The sequence below is a fragment of the Otolemur garnettii genome, unplaced genomic scaffold (genome assembly GCF_000181295.1).
Source record: "Otolemur garnettii isolate 467f Iridium unplaced genomic scaffold, OtoGar3 scaffold00087, whole genome shotgun sequence".
In the NCBI taxonomy this organism is placed as follows: domain Eukaryota; kingdom Metazoa; phylum Chordata; class Mammalia; order Primates; family Galagidae; genus Otolemur; species Otolemur garnettii.
The window spans coordinates 8,536,689-8,546,899 of NW_003852482.1; the positions used below are offsets into that span (position 1 = coordinate 8,536,689).

At 53.6% G+C, this 10,211-nt stretch overlaps 1 protein-coding gene across 1 annotated transcript in view; it reads right to left on the bottom strand.

Moving 5' to 3' along the window:
• The window catches only part of PKN3 (protein kinase N3), a 13,524-nt gene extending 8,705 nt beyond the window's left edge, over window positions 1–4,819 (bottom strand). The window contains exons 1-6 of the mRNA XM_003794922.3: window positions 4,387–4,819; window positions 2,261–2,501; window positions 1,927–2,072; window positions 1,272–1,383; window positions 790–917; window positions 415–598 (exon numbers count right to left, since the gene is read on the bottom strand). Of these exons, the coding sequence (XP_003794970.1) occupies window positions 415–598; window positions 790–917; window positions 1,272–1,383; window positions 1,927–2,072; window positions 2,261–2,501; window positions 4,387–4,410 (835 nt within the window). The 5' untranslated portion in view covers window positions 4,411–4,819. The remainder of the gene's footprint in view (window positions 1–414; window positions 599–789; window positions 918–1,271; window positions 1,384–1,926; window positions 2,073–2,260; window positions 2,502–4,386) is intronic.
• Window positions 4,820–10,211: the final 5,392 nt, after the last annotated feature.

Here is a 10,211-nt window from a genome sequence, read left to right on the forward strand (position 1 = left end):
CTTGGGAGGCTGAGGCAGGAGACTCGCTTGAGCCCAGGAGTTGGAGCTGCCGTGAGCTGTGATGCCACAGCACTCTACCCAGGGTGACAGCTTGAGGCTCTGTCTCAGAAAAAAAAAAAAAAAACAAACAGCCACACTGTCCCAATGCACACTCTAGCAGGCACTGCGCTGAGTACATTTGCAACAAGGCACTGTATACTTTTCTAGCAATCCTGAAAGGGAGGGGCTTTTATTAACCCCATTTTACAGATGGATAAACAGATTCAGAGAGAAGATATCAGTTGCCTGAGGTCACACAGCTAGTGGGTGGTGATGCCAGGATTGGAACTCCTTCCTGTAGTGTTTCCCCACTGTGCTTCTGGGTCCTCCCCAAAAACAAAAGAGAGTTCTAAAGTGGAAGGGACTCCTGTTTACCTGTCAGGGCGATGGGCTTCACAAGTGTCCCCGAAGGCGGGGGGCTCCCAGGCATTGCAGTCTGCAGATCCCGGGCCACTCTGCTCCGCAGAGGGTGGGCAGGAGGCAGTCCTTCCAGCAGCTGCTCCAACGCCAGCCGCAGGAGGTCCAGTTTCTGGGAGGACTCCTGGAGCTGGGCCTGGGCCTAAAGAGGGGACTCAGGCAGGGGCAGGCCCACGGGTATGTGGGGCAGTAGTGGTCTAAGCCACCCAAAGACACCCTCCTGCGTGACATCTCTACAGAAAGTGCCTCCCACCCTGGCGGAGCCTCCTGCCAACTGCCATGAGTTGTATGGGAATAGGCAGACCCACAGAGGAGGGCAGCAGGGCCCCTGACCTCTGCCAATGCCTTGCGATCCTGTGTCCTCCGGTTACCAAGCAGCTTCACCACGTTCTTGGCACCCTCGGCCACGGCAGCCTCAATGCGCAGTCGGTGCTGCAGCTCCTCAGCCAGCAGCTCAGGCCCTGGGGGGGAGCAGGACAGCCCTCAGCCCCACCCAACCATCCCCAACACCACTGCCTTCTTTTTTTTTTTTTTGAGACAGAGCCTCAAGCTGTCACCCTGGGTAGAGTGCCATGGCTTCACTGCTCACAGCAACTTCCAACTCTTGGACTCAAGCGAGTCTCCTGTCTCAGCCTCCCAAGTAGCTGGGACCACAGGTGCCCACCACAAGGCCCGGCTATTTTTTTGCTGCAGCCATTATTGTTGTTTGGCGGGACTGGGCTGGATTCGAACCCACCACCTTAGGTGTATGTGGCTGGCGCCTTAGCCACTTGAGCCACAGGCGCCAAGCCACCACTGCCTTCTTAAGAACTCACCTGCCTCAGAGGACCCACTGGCCTCCAGGCTGCTGATCTTCATCCGCAGCAGGGCCACCTTCAGCTGGCTGTCCCGTAGCATCTCCTGGGCAGCCACCAGGAGCTTCTTCTCCTGTGGCATCATGACACAGACCCCATCAGGCCAGGTCTCAGCCACAGCCTCCCCAATCAGACCAGGGATAGAGCCTGTCTCGGGAGCCCAGATGCTGGATTCAAGTTTCTCTGACAGACCAGGTTGGGGGGTGGGGGGCGCACAGGCTTCTCCATCAGACCAACCAGAGCAAGGCCTAAACTTTCCCTATGCAATCAGGCAGCACCAATACTTCTGTCAGACAAGGACTGGGGTTCCCACATCATACTGGGAGGTGGGACTAGGGCCAGACCTTCCATACCTGACTAGGACTGGACCAGGACCCCGCTGGACCAGCAAGGTCTTCACAGTTAGTCAGGACTTAGAGCCACACCTTCCCCGCCCAGCTGTGGGTTGGGGTGCTATCTCCCCCATCAGACTGACCTACAGGGTCAACGGCTGGGCTGTACTTCCCAGTCAGGATCAGGGCAGAGCTGCACCTCCCCCAATATCTGAGGGCCAAGTCCCTCCCACCAGAGTAGGAGCCAGGGCTGTGCCTCCCCTGTCAGGCTGGGGGTGCCTCACCTTGGGGGTCCCACTGGCACACGTGTGGGTCATGTTCTCAGCCCCCTGCTTCACCTTCAGCTCCACTTGCAGCTGTCTCCGTAGAGCCTCCAGGTGCCGGGCCTTTGGCTGCTCTACCCGTGGCTGAGGTCCCAAGCCTACAGGTTCTGTAGCAGGGAGAGTGCCTATCACCTAGAGCTGAGACTCCTATGACCTAGCTCTCCCCTCCCACCCCTCCTGGGCTATCAGCCGGGGCCCCAGGAGGAGGTTTAGGGAGGTGACGAAGTCTGGGCACAGAGGTTAGGGCCTGGTTGGCCCACAGCCTCCTGCATTGAGGGGGGTCTCAGCTCCTCACCAGGCTGGCCAGGCCCAGAGCCAGGCAGCAGGATGCGGGCGTGCAGGTCCCTCAGCTCGCCTTGCAGCTGCTCCAGCCGGCGGTTAGAGGAGCGTAGCAGCTGCTGCACATGGCCCAGGTGGCGGCGATCTGTGGCCACTCGCCGCAGGTTCTCCATGCCCTCCTTGATTTTCAACTCTTTCTGGATGGCACGACGGATCGCCTCTTTCTCATCCTCTGGAGGCCACTGGCCTGGCACAGGCTGCAGAGGACAGGGAGAAGGCATGGGGTACAGCCCCACCAGCAGCCACTTCTTCCCAAGACAGAGGGGGCAGAGGTCCCACATACACAGGGCTAGAAAAGCATCTCTGTCCTTACAGCTCAGGATGCCTGAGCCAGATGGAAAGCCCAAGGCCACTCATCTCACCCCTGCTCCTGCCCTGTGCCGTTTAGAGATGGGGAAGGGGAGATCACTAGTGTTTACCTGATGCTTACTAGGCCAGGTTCTGTTCTAAGAGCTTGGCAGATGTCATCTCATCACTCCTCCCAATAATCCCACCAAGTAGGAGTTATTATGCCCACTTTATAGATGAGGAACTGAGACCCAGAGAGGTGAAGTAACTTGCCCACAACTGAGGCACAGAGAGGACACCAACTCTCAGGCCCAGCTTCTTCCTACCAGCCATGGGTAGCTAGGCTGCTCTAAGTCTGGGATGCGAAGTAAAATCTGGGAGCTAGAAAAAAGCTCAGCACCAAGAAGGGATTCACCCAATGTCACATGGAGAAGGCAGCCAGTGGCCTGTGAGGCCAGGGCTTGTTCCTGATATCCAAATGCCACAGGTGGCAAAGCAGAGTCACAGAGAGGGCCTGGGGAGGTCTTGGGTGCCTGCTCCCAGCCTGGCTCTTGGGAGGAAGTACAAGTCTCTCTCACTGCCTCACCCTAGCTGGAGCCAGGAAGAAGAAAACCTTCCCAGAGGCCAACATTTCAAACCAACCTACTGCCAACAAGGACCTCAGGCCAAGGTGGCCCATGACTCCCCTTCCAACACAGACTCTTACAGGGACCCCACCTTACCTCTCTGTGTTCCATCTCCTGAGCCTACTGGAAGTGACCCCAGCCTCAGGGACCCCCCACCTCAGTCCCAGGCTGGGTCTGATGGCTGAACTGTCAGAAGGCAAGGGCGAGGCTCAGGAAATCCTTTGGCGGCCCTAGGCAAGAGGGCCAAAGCCAAAGGTCTGAGTAGACAAAGATCCCATGGAGCTGGAGGCCCGGCCACCGGGGTCCTGAGTCACCCAGCCACCCGCCACAGGGTGGAGGCTTGCAGGAAATCGGAAAATGTGTACAAGCCACGGCTGGAACAGGCGGAGGGACCTCCGGAGGAAGGGGATGGGAGGGGGTAGACCCAGCCTGTGGCTGCTTAAGCAACTGGGAGGGACACTCAAGGAGTCTCTGTCTACTACACCTCACCCCCCAACACACCCCATGGACCTAGAGCAGAAATCTAGGCTGGAATGACGACACACCTCCTCTCTGCTCAGCTGGGACCCTTATATGGGACACAAGTGTCCCCGCTCACTCCCACTCGCTCGGGGCCAGGACACCATCTTTCTCCTCATAACAGACAGACAGACACACACACACACAGACTTGGCCCTCAGGGCCCGCGCACACCTACTCTGGGCAGGAACCCTCCGACCCCCTCCGAATTCTGAAACACTCTGTACCCTAGGGTTCCAGCCCCAGCGCTGGCTAGGCCCCTCCCCCGCGCCTCGTGGACTTTGGGAGAGACCCCCACCCGGGTATGCACACGCGTCCCTCTCCCCGGGCCCCCTTTGCTTGCCCGCTAATTCCCGTCGGCCTTGGAGTCCCACTAGGAAGAGCCGATTTTAGGGAACTCTGGGGCCCGCCCCGCGGAGTCAAATGTGCTGCAGGCTGGTCGGACTCGAGGCTCCGAGTCCCCTGGAGGAGGACCTGGAGTCGATCCCAGGGCCCATGACTGACCTAACCCAGTGCTCAGGTCTGCCCTGCGAAGGTGTCGCGGGAGCGGGGCGGGGGCTGGGAAGGGTCTGGGAGGGTTTGGGGACTCGGCGAAGGAACCTTCCCGCCCCCCGGCCCCGCGTAGCCCAGCCATCCCGGCGATGTTCACCTGCCGCGGCGCCCCTTCCTCCATAGCGCCGCGCCGGCCCCTCCTCTCGACCACTCCGGTTCCGGAAGCCCGCGCCCCTTCGCCAGGACTTTCAAACTTGAAACTTCCCGGGAAGCGACGCTGGAGACCCGGGATCGGGCGCCCCCTTTCGAGACCCGCGTGCCCTCCGGGGACCTGAGCCCAGCGCCGCCTCTCGGCCGCAACAGATCAACGCCGCAGCGCCCACTCCTGGGGTCCGTAGGCCCACAGTCTACGCCGATCCAAACTTCCGCGGGATTCTGGGCACGGTACCCGGTCTTCTGCCGCCAGTTCCCGCTCAGCGTGACACTAGCCTCTGCCCCCGGGGCGGGAGCGCAGGAGGGGTACCCCTAGGCGCAAGTCCTCTAGCATTGCCCCTCCGCGCTCTCAGAGGAGCTGGTCCGGGTGGGGACAGCGCCCTCTGCCGGTTGTGGGGCCCTAGGTCACCCAGTTGGGGCGCAGCCTGTGTAGCGGGTCCCCTCTTGCCTAGGGCTGACCTTATCCCGCCCGGTCACGATCCAGCCGCCGCCCCTAACGCGTTAGGCCTCCTCGCCCAAGTTCTTCAAATCTCTCTTGGTCTCAGATGTCGTGGGTGTAAAATGGGCCAATTCCAAACTGTCATGCTTTCGGAGTGGTTGCCCCTATGTAAATAGTATTCACAAGAACGCTCATGGCAATGGGGGGGAGTAAAGGCTCATCTAAATTATGGCAAATTACAAATTGTGGAAGAATAAACCAAACGTCTCTCAAGCCCATCATTTAATTGGACTGAGCTTAGTACTTAGCCAGAGCCACCATTGCACCTTTGCGCTAAAAAAGCCCTTCTAAACAGAAGAAAAGACATTGACACTTTGTGAAATAGCCATTATCTCAGGAAAATGATAACTGGCCCACATGAGGTGTGCTGGTAATGGCTTGCGTGCCTGGGCGATTCTGGTTCTTTACTGCCGAGTTTATGGTGGGTCATTTTAGCCACTTTCTGGGACCCTGTGCTTACCAGCACTTTGTACCTGTACTACACTGGAAGAAGCCTCCTTTTAGGGGTCAGAAAATGATGAAAGGTCAAAATTTTTTTTGAGACAGAGCCTCAAGCTGTTGCCCTGGGTAAGTGCCATGGCATCACAGCTCACAGCAACCTCCAACTCCTGGGCTCAAGCGGGTCTCCTGCCTCAGCCTCCCAAGTAGCTGGGACCACAGGCGCTCGCTACAATGCCAGGCTATGTTTTTGGTTGCAGCCGTCATTGTTGTTTTGGCGGCCAGGCTAGATTCAAACCCACCACCTTAGGTGTATGTGGCTAGCGCCTTAGCCACATGAGCCACAGGCACCGAGCCTGAAAGGCCCAATATTGACCCTGACTTGGAACAGACACCCTTCAATACTCTTACTAGAGGAAGCCACACATTTTAGTTTACATTGATCTCCTCACTCAGGATGGACTGGAAAAAAATGAAAATTGGTCAGCCATAGACAATGCTGGGTCCCATAATGGGAAATCAACCAAGTGGCATCAGCTTAACCAGAGGCAACTTGGTTCTTTCTGTGAGACATGCTCATATTTCATAATCAAAGGCAAATGTGAGAAGCTCACACATCCTAGCTGTTGAGGGCTCGACGTTAACACAAGCACCTAGCACAGAATAGGCTATTTATTTATTGAGACAGAGACTCACTCAGTTGCCCTTAGTAGAGTGCTATGGTGTCATCAGAGCTCACAGCAACCTCAAACTCCTAGGCTCAAGAGAAGCTCCTTGCCTCAGTCTCCCCAGTAGCTGGGGCTACAGGTGCCTGCCACAATGCCCACTTATGTTTTTTTTTTTCTATTTTTAGTAAAGATGAGGTCTCACTCTTGCTTACTGGATTTGAACTCCTGAGCACAAGCAATCCACTCTTCAGCTTCCCAGAGTGCTAGGATTAAAGGGGTGAGCCATTACCCCCAGCCTATAGTAAGCTCTTTAAAATAAGGTTTATCGGCTTGGCACCTGTGGCTCAAGCGGCTAAGGCACCAACCACATACAACTGAGCTGGCAGGTTCGAATCCAGCCCCGCCGGCCAAACAACAATGACGGCTATAACCAAAAAATAGCCTGGCGTTGTGGTAGGAGCCTGTAGTCCCAGCTAATTGGGAAGCGGAGGCAGGAGAATCACTTGAGCCCAGGAGTTGGAGGTTGCTGTGAGCTGTAATGTGACAGCAATCTACCCAGGGTGACAGCTTGAGGCTTTGTCTCAAAAAAATAAAATGAGGTTTATCAAGCTGCTTGAGATGAAAGTTATTATCCATCATTTGTAAGTAAAAAGGCATCAGTGTCTTACCACAACTCATCAAAAGTTCACTAATCCTTGTCCATTTTTAGGAATTCTGCAGTGGTGCCATGAGTCCAGCCAGCTAATTAACACTTAAAAAATATGTACTTGATTTGATGAGTAAATGTTACTTCTAGAAGCCAAATGGGTAATCTGATCCAACAGTCTTCCATAGGAGAGGAGTGTTTACTTCTCATCTCCAGGTCCATTTAGCTGGGAAGCTGAATTAGAAGGTTTACCAAGTTATTTGTTTTAAGTTTTGGTTTTTTTTTTTTAGAGACAGAGTCCCACTTTGTCATCCTTGGTAGAGTGCTGTGGTGTCACAGCTCATAGCAACCTCCAGCTCTTAGGCTTAGGTGATTCTCTTGCCTCAGCCTCATGAGTAGCTGGGACTACAGGCACCCACCACAATGCTCAGCTATTTTTTGTTGCAGTTTGGCAGGGGTCATGTTTGAACCTGCCACCCTCAGTATATGGGGCCAGCGCCCTACTCACTGAGCCACAGGTGTTGCCCAATTTCCCAACTTTGCAGAGCAGTGTTTTACTGTCTTACACTGAAGGATAGGAGTTTAATGGTAGCAAAATACATCTAATGCACCCAGGTTGGGCAAACCAAAGGAGAAGCAGAGTCCTGGGCTGAGAGATGAGTCTGATCAGATACCTGTATCTTACATCTGATGGTGATGATACTCCATGAGATCAGAATTCTTAGGAAAATCTAAGTTCATGTTCAACATCCAATGGATAGTGAGTATTTCAAACCAACTCTCCAGCTAGTTGGCCTTTAAGACTGTAAAAAGTGGCTCGGTGCCTGTGGCTCAAGTGGCTAAAGCGCCAGCCACATACACCTAAGGTGGCAGGTTCTAATCCAACCCAGGCCCACCAAAATAACAATGACAGCTGCAACCAAAAAAATAAAAAATAAAAATAAAAATAGCCGGACATTGTGGCAGGTGCCTGTGGTCCCAGCTACTTGGGAGACTGAGGTAGGAGACTTGCTTGAGCCCAGGAGTTGGAGGTTGCTGTCAGCTGTGATGCCACAGTACTCTACCTGCTCTGTCTCAAAAAATAAAATAAAATAAAGACTGTAAAAAGTTAGGGCTGGGTGTGGTAGCTCACACCTGTAACCCTAGCCCTCTGGGAGGCCGAGGTGGGTAGATTGCCTGAGCTCACAGGTTCTAGACTAGCCTGAGGCAGAGCGAGACCTTGTCTCTAAAAAACACCCAGTCGTTGTGGCTGGTGCCTGTAGTCCCAGCCACTTGGGAGGCTGAGGCGCAAGAGAATTGCTTAAGCCCAAGAGTTTGAGGTTGCTGTGAGCTGTGATGCTACAGCATTCTGCTGAGGGCAACATAGTGAGACTCTGTCTCAAAAAAAAAGAAATATCATTTTTAAATAACCGAAATAGCTATTCACTCATCTCTAAAAGTTTTTTTTTTTTTTAGAGACAGAGTCTAACTTTATTGCCCTCGTTAGAGTGCTGTACCATCACATCTCACAGCAACCTCCAACTCCTGGGCTTAAGCGATTCTCTTGCCTCAGCCTCCTGAGCAGCTGGGATTATAGGCGCCTGCCAGAACACCCAGATATTTTTTCTGTTGTTGCAGGTTGGCCAGGGCCAGGTTCAACCCACCACCCTTGGTATATGGGGACACTGCCCTCTGAATTTGTCAGGTATTGGGCGGTACCTGTGGCTCAGTGGGTAGGGGGCTAGCCCCATATACCAAGGGTGGCAGGTTCAAACCCAGCCCCTGCCAAACTGCAACAACAACAACAACAAAAAAAACAGTTGGACGTTGTGGCTGGCGCCTATAATGTAAGTCCTAGCTACTCAGGAGGCTGAGGCAAGAGAATCGCCTAAGCCCAGGAGTTTGAGGTTGCTACGAGCTGTGTGACACCATGGCACTCTACTGAGGGTGGCAAAGTGAGACTATGTTTCTACAAAAAAAATAAATAAAAAATAAAATCTCTTGGCTTGGCGCCTGTGGCTCAAACACCAGCCACATACACCTAAGGTGGTGGGTTCAAATCCAGCCCGGGGCCACCAAACAATGCCAGCTGCAACCAAAAAATAGCTAGGCATTGTGGCAGGCACCTGTAGTCCCAGCTACTTGGGAGGCTGAGGCAAGAGACTCGCTTAAGTCCAGGAATTGGAGGTTTCTGTGAGTTGTAATGTCACAGCACTCTACCCAGGGGGACAGCTTGAGGCTCTGTCTCAAAAAAATAAAATAAATAAAATAAAATAAAATAAGATAAAATCTCTAAAACCTGTGGCCCAAAGGAGTGGGGCGCCGGCCCCATATGCTGGAGGTGGCTGGTTCAAACCCAGCCCCAGCCAAAAACTGCAAAGAAAAACAGAATTTGTCAGGTACAGTGATTGGTGGACACACGTAATCACAGCTACTCAGGAGACTGAGGCAAGAAATTGAAGACCAGTCTGGGTAGCACTGTGATGCTTTGTCTTAAAGTTTTAGGGGCTCAGTACCTGTGTTAAGTGGTTGGGGCACTGGCCACATGCTCCAGGGCACCCGGCCTGGACCTGCTAAACAACAACAACAAAAAGCCACGGCTCGGCGCCCACAGCACACTGATTACAGCCACATATATCCAGGCTGGCAGGTTCAAACCCAGCCCGGGACAGCTAAACAACAACGTCAACTATAACAACAACAAAAATAGCTGAGCGTTGTGGCAGGTGCCTGTAGTCCCAGCTACTTGGAAGGCTGAGGCCACTGAGACTGACTTGAGCCCAAGAGTTTGAGGTTTCTGTGAGCTATGACACTACAGCACTCTACTGAGGGTTACAAAGTGAGACTCTGTCTCAAAAAAAAAAAAAAAATGAAGTTTTGGCTCAGCACCCGTAGCTCAGTGAGTACGGCACCAGCTACATACACCAAGACTTGCGGGTTCAAGCCCGACCCTGGCCTGCTAAACAACAACTGCAACAACAAAAAATAGCCAAGGTGTTGTGTGGCAGGTGCCTATAGTCTCAGCTATTCAAAAGGCTGAGGGAAGAGAATGGCTTAGGGTGGCACCTGTGGCTCAACGAGTAGGGCGCCAGCCCCATATAACAGGGGTGGTGGGTTCAAGCCAAGCCCCGGCTAAAACTGCAAAAAAAAGAAAAAAGAAAAAAAGAGAATGGCTTAAGCCCAAGAGTTGGAGGTTGCTGTGAGCTCTGATTTCACAGCACCCTACTGAGGGAGACATAGTGAGACTCTTGTCTCAAAAAAAAGTTTTGGGTGGTGCCTGTGCTCAAAGGGCTCAAAGGAGTAGGGCCTTGGCCCCATATACTGGAGGTGATGGGTTCAAACCCAGCCCCGGCCAAAAAAACTACAAAAAAAAAAAAAGTTGTTTTGTTTTGTTTTGTTTTGTTTTTGAGACAGGAGCCTCAAGCTGTTCCCCTGGGTAGAGTGCTGTGGCATCTCAGCTCACAGGAACCTCCAACTCCTGGGCTCAAGCGAGTCTCCTGCCCCAGCCTCCCAAGTAGCTGGGACCACAGGTGCCCGCC